Source organism: Trachemys scripta, chromosome 4, assembly GCF_013100865.1.
Source record: "Trachemys scripta elegans isolate TJP31775 chromosome 4, CAS_Tse_1.0, whole genome shotgun sequence".
Classification (NCBI taxonomy): Eukaryota; Metazoa; Chordata; order Testudines; family Emydidae; genus Trachemys; species Trachemys scripta.
The window spans coordinates 124,551,776-124,572,111 of NC_048301.1; the positions used below are offsets into that span (position 1 = coordinate 124,551,776).

The 20,336-nt window shown below is 49.8% G+C and overlaps 1 protein-coding gene across 4 annotated transcripts in view; it reads left to right on the forward strand.

Moving 5' to 3' along the window:
- The window catches only part of PIK3C2B (phosphatidylinositol-4-phosphate 3-kinase catalytic subunit type 2 beta), a 95,328-nt gene that overhangs the window by 32,556 nt on the left and 42,436 nt on the right, over nucleotides 1–20,336 (forward strand). For 2 of the 4 annotated variants that reach the window (XM_034767241.1, XM_034767242.1), the window contains exons 3-5: nucleotides 8,704–8,804; nucleotides 10,128–10,282; nucleotides 11,235–11,355. In XM_034767241.1, coding sequence (XP_034623132.1) covers nucleotides 8,704–8,804; nucleotides 10,128–10,282; nucleotides 11,235–11,355 — 377 coding nt within the window. Of the gene's footprint in view, nucleotides 1–993; nucleotides 1,314–1,370; nucleotides 1,721–8,703; nucleotides 8,805–10,127; nucleotides 10,283–11,234; nucleotides 11,356–20,336 lie in introns of those variants that run through there. The other 2 variants (XM_034767243.1, XM_034767244.1) reach the window with 2 other exon arrangements.

The window sequence follows — 20,336 nt, forward strand, 5'->3', positions numbered from 1 at the left end:
TTGGAGCCCAAAAAGCCGGACATGTCCGGGAAAATCCGGACGTATGGTAACCCTACATAACTTCCCTGGGGCAACTACAGCCCATTGCTGGCATCAGAAAGCAATAGGGGGAAAGTGTTTCCTGTACTTATGGTAGCTGGAAAGAAGGACGAGGAGCTGGCACCTTGTGATCAGCTGGGTCTTTGCAGCAGGGCCGCTCAGAGGATTCAGGGGGCCTAGGGTCTTCAGCGGCATGGGGTCCCTGCCGCCGAATTGCTGCCGAACACCCGGCACTTCGGCGGCGGGTCCCGGGGCAGAAGGACCTCCCGCCACAGGTCTTCAGGGCACTTCAGTGGCGGGTCCTGGGGCAGAAGGACACCCCACCACGGGTCTTCAGGGCACTTCGGCGGTGGGTCCTGGAACGGAAGGACACCCCACCACGGGTCTTCAGGGCACTTCAGCAGTGGGTCCCAGAGCGGAAGGACCCCCCGCCACCGAACTGCCGCCGAAGACCCGGAGCGGAAGAAGCTCCGGGGGCCTGGGCCCCACGAGAGTTTTCCGGGGCCCCCGGAGCGAGTGAAGGACCCCGCTCCAGGGGCCCCGAAAAACTCTCGTGGGGGCCCCGGGGCCCGGGGCAAATTGCCCCACTTGCCCCCCCCCCTCTGGGCGGCCCTGCTTTGCAGACCCTGAGCAAAGTGCTTCGCATGCCAGTTTGACAAGCACTAGTCTAGGGGACACTCATGAGTTCTCAGAGCCCTTTTCCCCACATCTGCACCTGCTCTTCCTCCTCTCCCCCTCCTCCCCTCCAGGTACACCATGCCCAGTAGTGCTAACCTTTCGTCACAGAATGCCGGGATCCTTATTGCTGCAAAATTGCCATGAGGCCTTGACGGGCCATTGACCAACAGCATTCAGGACCTTGATTTTAAGACTCAGCTGCAGGTCTCTAGCACTCAGCCCTACGATGCCTTTTACAGTCTGCCCAGGATCATTCAGGAATCCATCCCTATTGATTTGGTTTGCTATCCCAACAAACAAAGCTTCTGACCGGGGCACTTTGGCACTGCCCATACATTGCTGCTGGTCGGTGGCCTGTTGTGACACAGGCATCCATGTGCTTCCTTGAACTACAGCCCTGGAGATTACAACTGTTTGTGCTATTTATAAGGTCCAGGGGGAAAGTCCAAGCTAAAAGTAGTGTCCAGCAAAAGCCTTCCCCAGCCAGGCAGGATCTGCGTCTCCAGCCCTGACGGTTCTATCTGCTCTTCCTGGTAGCGAGGCTAACAGCTTGTGAAATGTCACAAGATCCTCAGGAAAGAGACTGGAGTCTCCTTGTAAGCAGCAGTGTGACTGCTTTCCTGCTGGGGCGGAGGAGGGTACTAAAATATTCTTTGGATCCAACCTTGCTTTCTTCCCCTGCCATCCCGTTTAAAATATATATATTCCCGGGCCCTTCCTGGTGCTGTCCTAGCAGGATTCCTGCTGGAAAGGGGGCTGCATTACATTCAAGTCTGTGGCTGGGGATATCCCCTCCACACCCCAGCACATGGTATCAGCAGCTAATCAGGGAATGTGTGTGTGGGGGCGGTGAGGATCCTTCTCGGATGTGATGCAGAGGACCATGCCTCCAGGACCGGAGGGATATAAATACAAGTGAAGTTACCTTCCCTGTTAAGTCCTGCAGGACCCCCCTCTCCTCGGTCAGTGAAAGATGCAGCTGGGGGCCGCTGGTGGGGGTTATGTAAGTCACTCTCTGTTTAATCGGAGCCAGAAACTAATCATGAAAGAGCATTAAAATAGTCTTTAGCGGTGGTTGTGTTCTATCCCTTTCTCTCCCTCCCTTTCGCTATTCGGTGGGTTAATTGCTCTGACAGTGGGCCCATTGTCTGCTCAGAAAGAGTGAGCGAGGCTCTGAGACCCGGGCACGCACACGCATGCATGGCGCGAGACTGAGCGTGGCACTCGGCAGGCTGCTGCCTGCCCAGCTGGCATTCAAGAGGGAGGGGGAGAGAGATTTTAAACAGGTGGTAGAGGAATGGGGGCCCCTGCTGGAACGGAAACCCCTTTGGGGGATGTTCCTCTTGTTTCATGGTTCGAAGCGCCAGGAAGTTTCTTCGTTAGCTTTTGATGTTTGGATGTCCTTTATGTTTATGGAGAGGCCACGTAGTCCAGATGGGAGGGCACGGGGCTATTTGTGATCTATTCCTGCCTCGGCCTTGCTGCATCGCCCTGGGCAAGTCACTTTGCCTCATTCCCCATCTTGTCTGTTTAGATGACAAGCTCTTGAAAGTAGGAACTGTCTCTTACTATGCGTATGTACAGCACCTAGCGTAAAGGGGCTCTGATCTTATTTGGGGCTGCTAGGCTTTACAGTAGTACAAATACTAATATGGGACTGTGGAATAGTCACCACTAGTGGAAGCCTCTTTGCTTGGCTCTTTTACAAGTAGGCGAAAAGATCTGCTCTGGTTCAAAGGAATGATTACACTGCTCTACAGCCAAAATGCTTCTGAAATAAATGTAGTCAAACTTTACTAATTCTGGGTCACTGAAAACGAAAATTGTGCTTAAAATTGTTGATTGGCTCTGGTTTTCAAGATATGCTTTTGGGTCAGTATATACGACCCTTGACTTGGGAATAGCGGAGGATAAGTGAGTTATAAAGGGAAGGGATCTCAATTTAAACCAGAAATGACTAAAATACATCTTTGACTGGATCTATGAATAAATCTATGGCTGGGTTTGGACAGTACTTGCTTTTTAGGCAAAACAATGAATGATGCAATCTGAAACTGGTATTGCGTCATACATGATATGAATTGCATCATGTTATTCCTAGAAGTCATGGATGCTGCAATCATAACGAAGCTTACATCACTCTGCTGAACAAATTGCCCTATATCAGTTCTAGAAATCATACAGTGTCGTGCTCTCTTATTTGTCAGTGTTTGATTTTGCAAAGAGACACATTTCTGTTTAGCCAAAGTGAGCAGAGATGCCTCGTACTTGTGTGAACAGTGCAGATAACTTCTGCTATGTTTGTGGTGAAGTGACTTTTTCATCACAAAAGCGCAGTATAACCACTATAGTTAAGAAAGCCTATCACCTTTATTTTGGCTGCAAAATTGGAGATCAGGACAAGAGGTGGGCCCCACACATATGCTGCAACACTTGTGCAACAAATCTTCGCCAGTGGTTGAACAAGAAAAGGGAAATCTATGCCTTTTGCAGTGCCAATGATTTGGAGAGAGCCAACAGATCATACCAGCAATTGTTACTTCTGCATGGTGCCTCCAGTTGGGAAAGGTGTGTCAAAGAAGAAAAAGTGGACTGTGCGTTATCCAAACATTCCATCAGCTATATGCCCAGTACCCCACGGAGAAGGACTGCCGGTTCCTGATGCACCAGAATCATTCTCACTTGAGTCAGACGAGGAAGAGGATGAAACTTCTGGTCCTGAACCATCAATGTCACAGGACCCACATTTTCTCCCATCCTCCTCCTCTGAACCACACCTCATAACACAAGGTGAACTGAATGACCTTGTCAGGGATTTGGAACTACCCAAGAGTAAGGCAGAGCTGTTGGGCTCCAGACTACAGCAGTGGAATCTCCTGGCAGGTGATGTTCGGGTTTCCATGTTCCGTGACCGTCAAAAGGATCCTGTCCCATTCTTCTTCATGGAAGGTGATCTTGTCGCCTGCAACAACATCGATGGTGTGATGGCAGCCCTCAACATCGTTCACGATCCAGATGAGTGGAGACTGTTCATTGATTCATCGAAGACGAGTCTTAAAGCTGTTTTACTGCATAATGGCAATGTTTTGCCATCAATTCCAGTTGGTCATGCAGTCCATATGAAGGAAACCTATGACAACATGAAACAACTTTTGAGGTGCATAAACTATGACCAACATCAGTGGCAGCTTTGTGGCGACTTGAAGGTTGTTGCTCTCTTGCTTGGTCTGCAGACTGGATACACAAAGTACTGCTGTTTTCTCTGCGAATGGGATAGTCGTGCAAGAGATTCCCACTACGTCAAGAAAGATTGGCCACTCCAACAGTCATTGGAGCCTGGGAGGAAAAGTGTTCAGCATCCACCACTTGTTGAATCAAGGAAGATTTTGTTATCACCCTTACACATCAAGCTGGGTCTGATGAAGAACTTTGTCCAGGCCATTGAGAAAAACACAAGCAGCTTTCAAGTACCTCCGTGGAAAATTTCCAAGGTTAAGTGAAGCTAAGATAAAGGAAGGTGTCTTTGTTGGTCCTCAGATTCGTGAACTTCTTCGAGATGATGCATTTGACCATGCACTGCGTGGCAAGGAAAAGACGGCATGGAAAGCCTTCCAGTTAGTGGCAATAAATTTTCTCGGAAACAACAAGGCAGACAACTACAGGTTGTTGGTGGAAAACCTCCTCAAGGCATACGAAAGCCTTGGTTGCAACATGTCACTAAAGATACTTTTTTTGCACTCTCATCTAGATTTTTTTCCACCGAACTGCGGAGCAGTGAGCGACGAGGATGGGGAGGGATTTCACCAGGACATTGCAACAACGGAGAAACGCTATCAGGGCAAATGAAGCCCATCAATGCTTGCAGACTATTGCTGGACAGTGACAAGAGATGCTCCATTTAATGAATACAAGAGACAAGCCAAGAAGCGCCGAGTAGACACTGAATAGGACTAAACTATGTACATAATAGTTTTTTGCCTTTTGTTTCATAATAAATTTTATTTATATAACCCTTTTGCTGATTTTTAAAGTGTTACATAAACAGGACAGGTGAAATATTATCATGTAAAGCAACCATAAACACATGAAAAGACCTAGGTTTACAATTTATGATTAAAACTCTACTATCTACACAATATACATAGACATAAAATGTAAAAACTTAAATATCTTAGAAACAGTAGCCAATCAGTTGTTTTAATTGTCATATTTGAATTCAGCACATCAAAATACATAATAAATAGCACATTTTATCTCTGAAGCAGACGACGTCTCAAAAATTGTAGACCAGTGTTATGGGGCAGTTCTCTGGCCTGTGTTATACAGGAGGGCAGACTAGATGATCACAGTGGTCCCTTCTGGCCGTGTACTCATGAATCTATGACTAGCCGTTGTGCTGAAAATGCTCCGTGAGGAACTATTCTGCATTGGTCAGACGGGACCTGCCGGAGCTTTTCCATCTCTAGTTGCTGTGACTCTGAGTCTCTTCCCCTTCTCTGTCTTTGTATTAACACGACCGTGAAAATAATTGTGTAGCCACTTGTAGCATTCACGGTACTGGTGCACAGGGTGGGACAAACTGCTTACTTCATAGGCTTATCCCTGAAGTGTGAAGCCAAGCCCCAGGCTCTAGGGCACTTGAGGGGCCATAGGTGGCTTTGTCCCAGCCAACTTGCCCTTTTCCAGGCTGTTTTGCTGCTGGAGACTAAACTGCCCCGCAGCACAAGTGAGGGTAGCCTGAGAACTGTTCTAACTTATGCGAGAAGAGAGCATCTCCCTCCGCTGGCCAGGAGTACTGGAGTGCTATGTCAGCTGAAGATTCCCCTCAGGAAAGGCAGCTTTTAATCCCCTCGGTGCTGGTCCAGTAACACACAGGGGCGTTTATGAGGTCTGAGGATTTAGCCTCTTGTGTGTTAGCTACATAATGTGCATTACACTCCATGTAGGAGATGCCCGGTGTGTTCAGTAGTAATAACATTCTGCATCTCTCTAGCATCCTCCAGCTGACCATCTCCAAAGCCCGCTGGTGGGAGCATAGTCTTGTAGCAAAACTGAAAGACTGGCATTCCCCTGAGCTCCTGGGTTCCCTGCTCAGCTCGGCCACTGACTCACTGTGTGAGCTTGGCCAAGGCCTAGAAGCCTACATTTTCACGTGCCCTCAGTTTTTGGATGCCCGACATGAGGAGAACTTGGGCCTGATTATCAGAGGTGATGGGCACCTGCATGTAGCCAGTGGGAGCAGCGAGTGCTTAGCACCTCTTCAATTCAGGCCATTGTGTCTCCAGCTGGGCACCCGAGACTAACAGGCACATTTGAAAATCCATCCTAAATGCTGGACCCAAATTAGTGTCAGGGATAGAATCCAAGAGTCCTGACTCCATTTCTTGCTCCACTTTGCCCCAGAATATATGTGTATGTGAGCACGTTTCATATCCCCTTCTGTTAACCTCCAAAGTATAAACTCTGTCTCAGCAGAGTAGCTATGCTGTCCCTCATTCACCCAGCCTTTGGGCATCACCAAAGGAAAAGGAAGTGCATACATCCTGTGCATGTCATCCATGTGCCATCACTCAGACTGGTGGTAAGAGTGACACCAACACTTCATATGGCAGAGAGGCAGAATGGCCATATCAGATCAGATCAATGGACTACTTAGCTTGATATTTCATCTAGGGTTGCCAGGTGTCTGGTTTTCGACTGGAACGCCTGGTCAAAAAAGGACCCTTGCGGCTCTGGTCAGAACTGCTGCCCAGGCCGTTAAAAGTCCAGTCGGCAGCACGGCGAGGCTAAGGTAGGCTCCCTGACTGCCGTGGGTCTACGTGGCTCCTGGAAGCAGCGGCATGTCCCCCCTCTGGCTCCTAGGCATAGGGGCAGCCAGGGGGCTCTGCATGCTGCTCCCACCCCAAGCGCTGGCTCTGGACCTCCCATTGGCTGGGAACCACAGCCAATGGGAGCTGCGGGGTGACACTTGTGGATGGGGCAGCACGCAGAGCCGCCTGGCTGCACCTCTGCGTAGGAGCTGGAGGAGAAACATGCTGCTGCTTCTGGGAGCTTCCTGGAGTCTGCACCCCTCACCCCCTCCCATGCCCCAGCCTGCTGCCCCAGCCCTGATCCCCCTCCTGCACTCCAAACCCCTCAGTCCCAGCCCAGAGCCCCCTCCTGCACCCCAAACAACTCATTCCCGGCCTCACTCCAGAGCCCACACCCCCAGCCAGAGCCCTCACCCCCTACCGCATCCCAACCCACTGCCTTAGCCCAGAGCCCCCTCCTGCAACCTGAACTCCTCATTTCTGGCCCCACCCCAGAGCCCACACCCCCTGCCGGAGCTCTCACTCCATCCCGCACCCCAGCCCTCTGAGCCAGCCCAGTGACAATGATCAAGTAAGTGAGGGTGGGGAAAGCAAGCAACAGTGGGAGGGGGGATGGAGTGAGCCTCGGAGGAGGGGCGGGGAAGGGGGCGGGGCAAGGGTGTTTAGTTTTATGCGAGTAGAAAGTTGGTAACCCTAATCTCATCTGTGCCAGTGGCCAGCAGCAGCTGCTTTAGAAGAGGGCGCATGAAACCCCATAATAGACATTTATGGAACCACCTGTCCTTAGGAGAAGTTTCTTCCTGACCCCATCTGTTAGTGGCTGGTTTATACCCTGAAGCATGAGAGTTGAAACTCAACCATAAAACTCAAAGCCTTTCTTTTTAAACTATTTTAGTTCTTTGCCTTCAGCTATATCCAGAAGTAATGAGTTCTGCAGTTCATCACTGTTAGAGCTGGTCAGAAAATGCAACATTTTCCATAAAAATTGTAAATAAAATTAAGTGTTCATTTTATTCAAACAATGTTGCTGAATTTTTGTCTGTTTTTCAGCAAAACAAAAACTGAAACTTATTTTTATTTTCAGTGTTTCAGTTCCCCTCCTCCTCTGGTCACTTTTGTTTCCACTGGAAAATCAGGGGATACTAGGGGAAAAAGGGAAGGGGTGGGGGAATACTTTTTTACTGGTAAAATATCCAGAATTTCAATGCAAATGAAAATTTCCCGTAGAAACTTTAATTTTGGTTGGAAAGCTATTTTAAAAAAAATTATACAATGAAAACATTTCAACCCGCTCTGATTACTGTACCCCTTCTCCACATGCTGCATCTTACCTTCCTTCCTAGTCAAAAGAGAATGTCCATTAAATGTGTTAGCCCCTCTCTGCCGTTTGTAATAGCGATGCTCAGAGAGGAACAGTTTCCGACAACAGTTGCGGTAACACCACACCAGCTTGTGTCTGGCTGGCAGATGAATTTCCCAGGCCTCTACCACTTTTGCCCACAATCCCTCATGTAGGGTGACCAGATGGCCCAATTTTATAGGAACAGTCCCGATATTTGGGGCTTTTTCTTATATAGGCTCCTATTACCTCCCACCCCCTGTCCCGATTTTTCATACTTGCTATCTGGTCACCCTACTCTCATGGGGCCAGCCAAGTTGTCCCACAATGCTCAGCAAAAGCAAGCCCAGAGCGTCCAAGTGAGCTGTGGTGCTATGAACCCTGGGATGCGCACCCAGAAATATTTGCGTCTCTCGCAACTAGATCCAGTGAAAGGGAGAGGAACCACATCTTGGTCGCCCACAGGGCTGCCCAGAGGATTCAGGGGGCCTGGGGCAAAGCAATTTCGGGGGCCCTTTCCATAAAAAAAAGTTGCAATACCACAGAATACTATATTCTCGTGGGGGCCCCTGTGGGACCCGGGGCCTGGGGCAAATTGCCCCACTTGCCCCCCCCTCTCCGGGCGGCCCTGGTCGCCCAACTCGAGGGTAGACTGCAGTGAAGACATAGCCTATGCGTGTTATGGGGGGGGAAGGGAAGGGAGTAAGAAGCATCCCATGGTGACTTGGAAATGAGCTCAGCGGAGTGGGAAATTGGGGCCCTTCCACTCCATTGACTGCTGTTTGCATGAGCTTTCTTGCTACTATCCCTGCATCTCTCACTCTCTTTCCGTGTTAGGTTGCCTCCCGACCGCACTCCTTAGCTAATGGCTATGAGCTGTTTGAGGTCTCCGAGGAGAGGGACGAAGAGGTGGCTGCTTTCTGCCACATGCTAGATGTGTAAGTACCTGGGAGGGATTGAGACGCGTTCAAGCCATCTTTCTGGGGTCTCCCCTTAGTTAACTGCCCTGCAGCACAGGCCATAACTCGGAGGTCTGTCAGTGCACTGGTGGCTGAAATGCCCTGGGAATTTAATTATTGTGGCTTAATTAATCTTGGGAGAAGGAAGACATGCCTTTTGTTGTCTCCGCTGTTTGTGCTGCGTGGTGGCTAAGCAGTGGCGCCGGGGAAGGGTCATTCCTGGGGTGCGAGTGATGAGACGACAAGCCCATTTTTGCTGGGCAGTGATTGGAATCTTTGGCACAATTCCGTGCAAAGCGGCACAGGAGAGGGGGGTGGGGGTGGCGCCCTGTTGGTGTTTGAAAGCTATAAAAGAGGCATTCGGGGGGACAACATAAGGATGCCCCTTTCTGCTCTGTTCAACAATTTGGGGCTGGGAGAGCTTTATAGAGGGACAGAGTGGGGAGATGGTAAATATCTTCTTAACATTCAGGGCTACATTGCCGCATGTAGGTGAGGGAAGGAGGGGGAAGCAAGAGGGGGAACTAAGACCATTTAGGACTCTCTTAGGTGGATGGTTTCCCGACATAAGGAAACTGAATGCACCAAGGCAAGCAAACAGAGGCCTACTGTCTGGCTAGCTGCACTAAAAGCTGGTTTCAAGTCAATATTAAGCATGATATCCGTGATCCCTGCTGGCCACCTGCTTAGTTATTGCCAACCGGCAATTTCCCTTAGGCGTTGCAGCCTTAGTTCTGGAGTGGGAAGTGGCTTTGCAGATTAGTTCAGAGAGGGTGTTCTGTGCATAAGGGGTGGCTTGCAAGGATGCACAATGGCACATGGGAGAAATGAAAAACAGGTGATGGAGGCTGGTATCTCAGCTAGAGAGAGAAGGTGGAGTCCAAGACACAAGCTCCAGGCCTGAACCACTTGGAGGAAGGCTGTGCTGATGGTGACAGAGAAAGAGGGGAGCAGGAGCATTTAGCTGGCATGGGCCACGTCAAGCTCAGGCTGGCCATGAGACACCTGTGAGGAGAGGTCAAAGAGTCAGGCCGAGATGCAGGACTGCGTGGAGGGAGGCGAGTTGGAGAGAGAGAGGTAGATGGTGGGAGTCTCTGGTGTCGGCCATGTGAGCCGATGAGATCACTAGGAGCTAGGTTGTAAAGGGAGGAGAAGAGGCCAGGAGAGAGTCCTCTGGTGCCTCTATGGAAAGGAGGAGAGAGGACGGGGAGAATCCACCACCCAGTGAGGGATAAAGCCCTTTGTGGTTGGGGCAGGGATCTCTAACTCCTCTTCTGTCCCTCCCCCCGCTTCTGCCTGCAGCTTGAGATCCGGCTACAGCACCAAGGACTATTCCCTCACCGGCTTTGTCTGGAGCACAGTCAACCTCAGCCCTGAGCACCTGGGCCACGGCACCAGCCTGAAGGTGACTGTGGTGTGCGACAGCGTGCAGGAACCGCTCACTTTCACCTGTGACTGTAAGTCTCTGCTAGGGTGGTACGTATGGAGCTTTGCTGCCCCACGTCCACTTATGAACACGGTATCCTCGTGCGGCGAGAAACCCACACCTCCACCGGTCCCCACAGCAATGAGGGGGCTAAGATGGCTGCCATTAGCAGCTCAAGCGGTGGTGTCTTCTGCCTCCTCCTGCAAATTCATCTTCCAGCTCCTATGGGACAGACGTGATCCTGGTGAAAGTGGCTCCTCTCCCAGAGGAGAGAGTGTCTGTGTTGCCCCCATGGGCGGATATGTGCTAGAGATGGGCCCCCCCCATCTAATCCTGGGTTCTGAATTACTCAGTGTCCCCCTGTGATGGGCTGCACCAAATGCTGCATCCGAGAAGGCCAGAGTGGGGTTAAGATCCAGGTGCAGATGTCTCAGCTCGTTTTCACTCTCCATCACTACATGTGCACCAAGGTCTCTGGTCCTCTTTTGGATGTGGTTGCTTGGATACGACTAAGGCAGAATAAGCCTTAAATTACAGGCCTGATCCAAAGCCCATTGAAGTTAATAGGAGTGTCTCCACTAACTTTGATGGGCCATGGGCCGCTTGTGGACCAATCAGCACGCAGCTGCAGCCCATGTGATATCTTCAGGGCCATACGAGTAGTATATATATTGTGTGGATGTGGCCCACATAACATACAGAGGGCTGCATATGCGATCCACAATGGTAAATAGGTTGAGAACCACTGCCCGAGGCGGTGGCTTGCCGCATGGTTTAGATGCTGCCCGGGATCTCGCCATGCAGGAATGGGACACTGTGGAGGCAGCGTGCGCTTCCTCGCGTGACTCCACCTCCAGCCGGGTGCAGGGAGGGATTGTGGGGAGTAGAGTCTCGGTCACTGAAACGGATAGGATGGGGAGCCCAAGAGAATCGTGGTCTGAGGCTCTCGCCCTGCGGGGTTTGTTCCCTCCCTGCCCCCACAGGCTCCTCCACGGTGGACCTGCTCATCTACCAGACACTGTGCTACACGTACGATGAGCTGCTCGGCATTGACGTGGACGACTTCGTGCTCAAGCTCTGCGGCCTGGAAGAGTTCTTGCAAAAGTGAGTGAACAAGCAGTGACCGGCCGGCCACACGTAGGGACCTCAGCGAGCCTGTCCTGGTGCACCCAGAACACCCCCTGATGTCCGGGGGAGCGGTGGGTGGTGGAGAGCTGTCAAATCCTTGCTGTGCTAGGGGCAGGAAAAGGGGAGCGAGCCCCCAAACATCTTCCTCTGTCCCCTCTTTCGTTTGTCCTTCCTTTCATGCTTCTTTGCACGTTCACATGACAAGCCCTGTGGTTGCTGTTGGGCCCAGCCCCTCCCACTTTCCCCGGGGCAGTGCATCTCCTGAACAGGTCAGTGTTGTGCAATAGCTGGGTTTATCTGAACGCAAGTCAGGAGCCCCCTGGATTATTCCATTTCCTGCCTCCCGACATCACTGGGACTCTCCTGCCAAGAAAGGCAGGAGCCTTATCCTCCCGCTGCAGGATATAAGTAACTCCCCTTGACCCCATGCGCTGGGGAGCTCATGTTTGGAGCATATTAGAGGGCAGCCAAGAAAAGCTCTTGAAATACTAATAAAAATCCTGATGATACTCAGCGAAGTGGCTGGGGCAGGCAATCAAGTTGAGAGCTTAATTTTTGGTATTTATTTTTAAGTGGCTGGCAAAAGGCTGCCAGCTGGGGCTGGTTGAACAGGGTAAATAGAAATTTGGAGGGGGAGAGGGAAGGGGGTTTTGAAAACGGTTTGGTTTTGCCAAATTTTCCTGCTGACAATGTTTTTATGCTTTTATGATGAAAACCCCCAAAATGTGCTGGTGCTTCCTCCCATTTGGGAAGTTGAAAAATGTCAAACAAAATGCAACTTCAAAAAAGAAGAAGAATCCAATCCGGGGGGGGGGGGGGGGGGGAGAATCCAATCCATGGAATATGTTTGCCCAGCTGTGGTGCGAACCTATTTAACCTTTGCGGAAGGCCTGGGACCCTTGAAACGACCCCAAAGCCTCCGTCTCCATTAGAGAGGACTGGAGGGCGCCCCAAAAAATAGAGGCCAGCAAAATATCCAAACCGAGGGTTGTGATTTCAATCCTTGAGGGGGCCACTTAGGGATCTGGGGCAAAAATCTGTCTGGGGATTGGTCCTGCTTTGAGCAGGGGGTTGGACTAGATGATCTCCTGAGGTCCCTTCCAACTCTGATATTCTATGATTCTATGAAAATACATGAACAAATAAAGTGTACGGATGGGTCTGAGGAAAAACGAAACGGGGAACCAGTGGGGATTAAGGAACCAAGAGATTGTAAGTTCTTTGGGGCAGGAACCGTCTCTGTTCTGTATTTGTACAGCATCTAGGACAATGGGACCTGGTCCATGACTGGGTTTCCTAGACGCTACAGCAACACAGGTAATAAATAATCCTGTGGGGAAAGGTGCCATGGTGACTGACATCCTCTTCATAGCCACAGGACAAGTGGCTGCAAGATTTCCCATGCTGCCCTGCTGATGTGTCTCACCTGCTGGGACCACGTCTAGGAGGGAAAAGATTTTGTTCAGTCACCATGGCCCGTTCTGTCCTCCTTCGGGTGGCCCTTTAGTGCTAGTGGCTAGTTTTTGTGATGTGGACACGTATCCTCTGGGAACTAGACTGAGACCCACCTTCTTGATTTTGCCACCAAACAGCCTGCAGGCTCTAACAGGCTCTAACAATGAGCTGGTGGTGAAAGCCTCCTTGCCCCTGAGCCATCTGCAGTCCCCAACTTTGGCTTTTTCCTTTGCTAACTCTCATTTTGCTCTGTGTGCTCTGAGCTCCTAGCCAAACAAGGATGCTCAGGGGGACACTGGAGCAATGGCTGGCCAGTGACTGAAGTCACCCCACTTGTCATTCCTCACCGTTAAGTGTCAGTCTCTCCATGACGGAGTTACTCACAGTTGGTGGGACTTTAAAGGTGGTTTTAGTTTTGCCTCTTCAGAGCTTGTGGCCCAGTAATGATGCCGGAGAATGTGAGCTGGCAAGCGAAACCCCCCTATTATCCTGGCTGGGCTGTCCGTGAACAGACTTTTAAACCACATGGAGTCCTCAGCAGAGGCTGGCTTGGAGCGTGCAGGAGACCAGATCCAAGGGAATAAACCGCCCAGACCAGTTTGCTTTCCAGCATGGAAAGCAATAAAAGCTTTCTAGTCTCAGGGCTATTTCCTGCTCCTCTGCAGCCCTGGCAGGCTGTACCATAGCTTTAACCACAGGCTGGCTTTCCTCGCAGCAATGGAGGGAAGAGTCTGTATGTAAGTCTCAGGTCTGGCATTACCAGACTTCCTGAAACCACGGGTTTTAGTCCCAGCAGGGGAAGCTCAGCCTTTCCTCCTTCCCAGGTAGAAGAGTCGAGTACTACTGATGTCCTTGACTGCTGCACATGGGCATTGAAGATCGCCTGGTGCTTTTTGTCATTGCAGCTGTTTGCCCTGATACAAACTTCCCTTCCCTGCTTTTTGACATTGCCTCCACCCCAGAGGCTGCTGCATTTCATGGGTGGAGAAAGTGTTTTTCTGTAGATAAGCTATCTGTAAAGCTCCTTAGAATGAAAGGCGTTCTCTGGGCACAAAATCATATAGATGTAACATACATGGCCGTATGGGCAAATAAAATACCTCCTGGTAATTACACACAATAAACCAGAACAAGCTGCCCTAAGGACCTGACTCTGCTTCAACAAAGTCATTGGGAGCTTTGCTATTGACTTGGCTGGCCACAGAATTAGGCCCTAAAGGGGCAGTTGGGAAGTCTCCTTGTGCAGGGGAATCTCCTGGTTGGCTCCATTCCAGCCATTCCCCGCCCTCTGCGTAAAGGGCGTGATTAGGATTGGGCAGGGGGTGAGGCTGTGCTCCTTGTGCTCCAGCAAATCTTGCCCGGCTGGCAGAATGGCCCTAGTTGCTCCAGCCCTTTAGAGCAGCCTTTCATCTTAGAATCGCCTTTGCCCCGTTTTCCATCTGCCCCGAGCTCATGCGTGGCTGAGGAATAAGCCCAATATCTATTAGTTGTGTGTGTGTGTATTTTAGAGAGGGCCGTGTGCAAACCATATATATTAAAGAGCCATATTTACCAAAGCAAATAGATATATGACCTATATAGACAATCTCTTTGGATGATTGCCATTGCAACTGCAGTGGATTGCTGGAAATGCCTCGCTCCAGGGGGAGTTTGGCTAGCCTTGAGGGGAAAACTCTGCCAGTTGAGAACTGGCAAGACCATTCCAGCCTCCGAGCTAAGGGACCAAGACGAGCTGCAAATTCTCCTCATTAGCCGCTGGGCTTTTTCTACTGATGCTGTCAGCGTCAGCAGAAAAATTGTCTTCCTTTGTGTATAATGAGCCTTAACCAGAAGCAGCCTCCCTCTGAAAAAGTAATTTACATCAGATGAGGGAATAATGCTCCCGACTTGTCATCTCTAGGCTCCTCCTGGGCTTTTTTTTCTTTTTTCTTAAAAGGATCTGGTGTACGGTTACAAAGAGAGGAGACAGCTTTTCTCTCAGCCTTGCATCTAAAGCACAAACTGATTGCAGAGGGTGGCAGAGAAAGGCGATGTTGAAAACTTTTGCACCGGCACAAAAGGGTGTCTGATGTCAGCTTTGCTTCAGGGAGGGAGGAAGGCTGGTCTTGTGGTTAAGGCACCGAGCTGGCACTCAGGAGAGCAGGATTCCAATCCTGGCTCTGCCACAGACTCACTCACTGTGTAACCTTAGTCAAATCACTTCATCCCTCTCCGTGCTCTGTTCCCTGTCTATAAAAGAGGTTATAATATTTTCTTTCTTCTATCCTTTGTCTGTTTAGATTGTGAACTCTTCAAGACAGGGACTGTATCTTATGTGTATGTACAGCAGCTAGCACCATGGGGAGTTAATCTCGGCCCAGGCATGTTGAGGCTAGAGTAATACAAATAAGTCGGGTTTTTTTCAGCTGTCTAATCGACATGCCCTGCTCATCGCTGTGAATCTTTGCACACATTTGGCAATGACACGGCTCGTCTTTGCTATGGGCTGTGTCCCCTCTTGGCAGGGAACAGCATGTCTTGGGGATAGAGCAAAGATGTTCCCTGTCTCTTCTCCTACCCCCCACCCCCCACACACACACTCTGAAGGGTCCCTAATGAGCTGGGGTGAGAATGCGGTGCTCCATTTCACTGGCCTCCTGGAAAGACCTTGGAGGAAAGCCCCTGAACAAAGCCACATTGTTTCTGATCTCCCCGCCCCCCTTCTCTAAAATGCAGTAGATGCCAGGAGTGCTCAAAGCCTCCCCTAGCTGTTTTGGCCAACCAGGCTGCTCAGCAATCAGAAAACATCCTACACGGACACGTCGGTTTCTGGACTCTCTGGGCTTGATTCTTCTCTCACTCACGCCCAGTGCAAAGCAGGAGCAAGTCCACTGAAGTCAGTGGAGATGTACTGGTGTAAACAAGATGGACATAAGGCCCTCAGTGTTCAGTCTTCAGCCAGGCTCCTTCCCCCCACTGAAGTCCCTTCTCCAGCAGATATAACATAAGCTTCCCCTGCTCCGTCCTCACCAACGTCCTTTGCCCCTGATCCGGAGAGATGACGGGGGAACTCCTTCTCCACGGCCTGTTCAAACTTTGTCACTTTCAATGGTGGCTTTTGTGAAGGAGGCACCAGTCTGACTGAGACTCAGCAAACTCACTTCACTGCCGTCACTAATCACCAGTGCTCAGTTGGAGGCAGTGATACTGAACCCAAAGGCCCCATAACCAATAGCCCCTTCACTATGCTAGATATAGGCTGTGCTGAAATCCATACCTATTTACCATGCTGGATGCCCCAGAAATGCCTAGATTAGATGGCAGATTTGTCGTCAGGCTGCTGCAAACATGCAGAGCCTGTGACTATTTCTGGTCCTACGCTACTAAGTAACTATCTATCTAAAGTTCTTTTATGAGCCCCATTACTATAGCATCTGAGCACCTCATAAGCTTCAGTGTATTTGTCCTGCCCCTGTGAGGTAGGGCAGGGTTATCATGCCCTTTGTATAAGTGGGGAACTGAGGCACAAAGAGGCTAAGTGACTTGCCCAAGGTCACACAGGGAATCAGTGCCAGAGCTGGGAATTGACCCACCATCTATAGAGTCCCAGGGTCATGCCCTAACCACTGGATCATCCTTCCTTCCTAACTAGTTTCTATTTTTTTTTATCATCAACAACCTGTTGCTAAAATAATAACACACAAACCAGTACCTAATGTGCTACCATTTTGGTATGATACTCCAGGAACAATGTGCTAGCTCCCCCAAAGGGTCTGCAGATAACTAACAAGCTGTTCACAAAGCCACACACCCACCAGTTACCAGGGTATCCAGTCCCCTATACCGAGACAGACTAAGGCTGGGTCTACACTACCCGCCTGAATCGGCGGGTAGAAATCGACCTCTCGGGGATCGATTTATCGCGTCCCGTCAGGACGCGACAATCGATCCCTGAATCGACGCTCTTACTCCACCAGCGGAGGTGGGAGTAAGCGCCGTCGACGGGAAGCCGCAGAGGTCGATTTTGCCGCCATCCCTACAGCGGGGTAAGTCAGCTGCGATACGTCGAATTCAGCTACGCTATTCGCGTAGCTGAATTTGCGTATCTTAAATCGACCCCCCCCCCCGTAGTGTAGATGTAGCCTTAGTATTATCTAGCCCATCCCTGAGAAGGTGTTTCTCTGACTGCTCTTAAAAATCTCCAATGACAGAGATTTCACAGCCTCCCTAGGCAATTTGTTCCAGTGTTTAACTACCCTGACTGTTAGGAAGTTTTTTCAACGGTCTAACCTAAATCTCCTTTGCTGCAATTTAAGCCCATTACTTCTTATCCAGTCCTCAGTGGTTAAGGAGAACAATTTATCACCCTCCTCTTTATAACAACCTTTTACGTACTTGAAGACTGTTATCGTGTCCCCCCCCCTCAATCTTCTCTTCTCCAGACTAATCAAATTCAATTTTTTCAGTCTTTCCTCCTAGGTCATGTTTCCTACACCTTTAATCATTTTATCAGAGGAGTAGCTGTGTTAGTCTGTATCCACAAAGGATACAGCGAGGATTCCGGTGGCACCTTAAAGACTAACAGATTTATTTGGGCATACGCTTTCGTGGGGAAAAAACTTGTCTATTGTCAAAGGCGCTAACTCAATCGCCATGTAAACTGTCTCAGTCTGAACCTCTTGTGCTCATCAGCAATCTTTTGTTTTCCTCCTGTTGCAAGACTGAAAATAGATAGTTTTTGGTCTGTTCAGACTATCCTAGAATTTCTGCAGATTAATCTAGATTTGGGTGACAGTTCTGTTAAGAAAACAATGAGGAGTCCAGTGGCACCACCAGATTCCTCATTGTTTTAATCGTTTTGTTGCTCACCTCTGGACTTTGTCCAATTTGTCCACATCTTTCCCAAAGTGTGGTGCCCAGAACGGGATGCAGCACCCCCAGTTGAGGCTTCATGAGTGTTGAGTAGAGCTTCTCGTGTCTTACTTTTCGTGTCTTACTTCTCGTGTCTTGCTTACAACACTCCTGCTAATACATCCCAGAATGACGTTCATTTTTTTTGCAACAGCATTACACTGTTGACTCATATTTAGTTTGTGATCCACTATCACCCCTACATCCTTTTCTGCAGTACTCTTTATTAGTACTCTTTAGGATTCTTCATTAGCCATTTCCCATTTTGTATTTGTGCAATTGATTATTCCTTCGTGAGTGGAGTACTTTGCATTTGTCCTTGTTGATTGTCATCCTGTTTATTTCAGACCACTCCTCGAGTTTGTCAAGACCATTTTGAATTCTAATTCAGTCCTCAAAAGCATTTGCAACCCCTCCCAGCTTGGTATAGTCTACAGACTTTATAAGTGTCCTCTCTATGCCATTGTCCAAATCTTTTATGCTAGAACCAGACCTAGCACAGATATGTCCTTCCAGCTTGCCTGTGAACCATTGACAACTGTTCTTTGAGTGTGGTTTTCCAGCCAGTTGGAACCTTGCAATAGTTTCACCTAGGTTATATTTCCCTAGTTTGTTTATGAAAAGGTCATGAGAGACAGTATCAAAAGCCTTATTAAACTGAGATATATCACATCTAGTGCTTCCCTCCTGTCCACAAGGCTTGTTACCTCGTAGAAGAAGGATATTAGGTTGGTTTGACATGATTTATTCTTGACAAATTATATTGACTGTTACTGATCACCATATTATCTTTTAGGGGCTTACAAATTGATTGTTTGGTTATTTGCCCCATTATCTTTCTGGGCAGCAAAGTTAAGCTGACTGGTCTATAATTCCCTGGCTTGTCCCTATTCTCCTTTTTATAGACAGGTAGTATATTTGCCCTTTTCCAGTCCTCTAGGATCTCTCCTGTCCACCACAAGTTCTCAGAGATAATCTCTTATAGCTCCGAGATCTCCTCAGCTAGTCCCTTAAGTATTCTAGGATGTGTTTCACAAGGCTCTACTGACTTGAAGACATCTAACTTGTCTAAGTAATTCTTAACTTGTTCTTTCCCGATTTTAGACTCAGATCCTACCCCATTTACACTCATGTTTGTTGTCTGATTTCCGCTAACCTTTTTGATGAAAACAGAATCAACCAATGCTCTATTGTTTAGGGCAGAGTGCAGGCAGGAGGTGTTTTGGGAGTGCTGAGGATGTGGAGACAATCAGAGAACCTGAATTAAAAATCCTCTCTTGGGACCAGGGTCTGGGCACTTCTGCCCCAGCGACCCCAATCGCAACCCCCCTCCAGGCCCTGGGCTATCACTGGGCACTTAGTCCCACCACCTCAAAGTCTCATCCCTTCCCCACTCCTGAACTTGCCTGGTTATGTTAGGCAGTTGCACCAGCTGTGTGTGGGGTGCAGGTCAGGATGCAGGCTGTGCTGAGATAAGAACCAGCTATTCCTGCCGGAGCAGCCTGGGAGAGGCAGGGCTTCCTGCTGCAGCTTTCCCCACTCCTGCATTGTTCCCTCCGTCGGAGGAGTTTGAGGCAAGGGCCAGCCTAGCTCTGGGTCCCGGCTTGGGTTGCAGCAGAGTGGAAGCAGGGTTTGGGCAGCCAGTGTGCACAGGCAGCAGGAGTTGGAGTCCCCCCCCCGCCCTGCTCCGCATTTGAATCGCCAGGTCGGGTGCGAGGCAACTTAGACAATAAAGCTGAGATTTTCAAAGCTGCCTAGGGAATTTCAGCCTCTGGTTCCCATTCATTTTAATAGGAACTGGGCATCCGTGTTCCCTGGGCAGCTCTGAAAGCCTCAGCGGAAAGCTTTGAAAGGAGCTCAGACGCCAGCCTCCTGCTCCCATCCCATCTGTAGCCCTGTTCCCTGTTCTCTCAGTGCTATGCTTTCACCTCCCAACATGCTGTCCCCAGCCCCTCTGGGCCTGTACCTGCACTGCCCCCATGTGCTCCCATCTCTCCTACTCCGCACTCCTTCCCACACCCTCCTATTTCCAGGCCATCCTGCCCTTGAGCTTGCAGGTGTTTTAACTCTGTTTCCCCCTCCCTGGGCACCTTGCACTCTGCTTTCGGGGGGCGCCAGTGAAAGCCGCACTGGGCGATTCTCTGCTGCAGCTGACAGAGAGAGAGATTCTGTATCGCAAGCTGCCTCCAGAGTATTTCAGCTCCTGTCGCTTCTAGATAAGGCCCTTCAGCCAGGCCAGGCCAGACCCAGAGTTTGGTTCAACCTGAGTTTGGTCTTTACTGAGTTTGTACGTGACAGTCGCCACTTGGGCTTCCTGTATTATAGGGGTTTGCCCAGCCCCCACTGTAAGTTAGTGCAAGCTCCGGGCTGCCCTTATGCTGTGCTTCCCTGGGTCGCCCATGTGTAACCAAGAATGAGGCCGAGAGACCCTGGTAGCCAGGTTCATCTCCCCAGCTGCATCCCTATGGTTTATATTAACCGGGGAAGCTCCCCTTTTCACCCTTTCAGCATGGCACTCTTGAGTGAGGGCCCATTTTTCAATGGGTGAGGAGCTGAGAGGGCAAGTGCCTCTATAATAACTTTCTAGCACTTACTAACTAATCCCAATAACG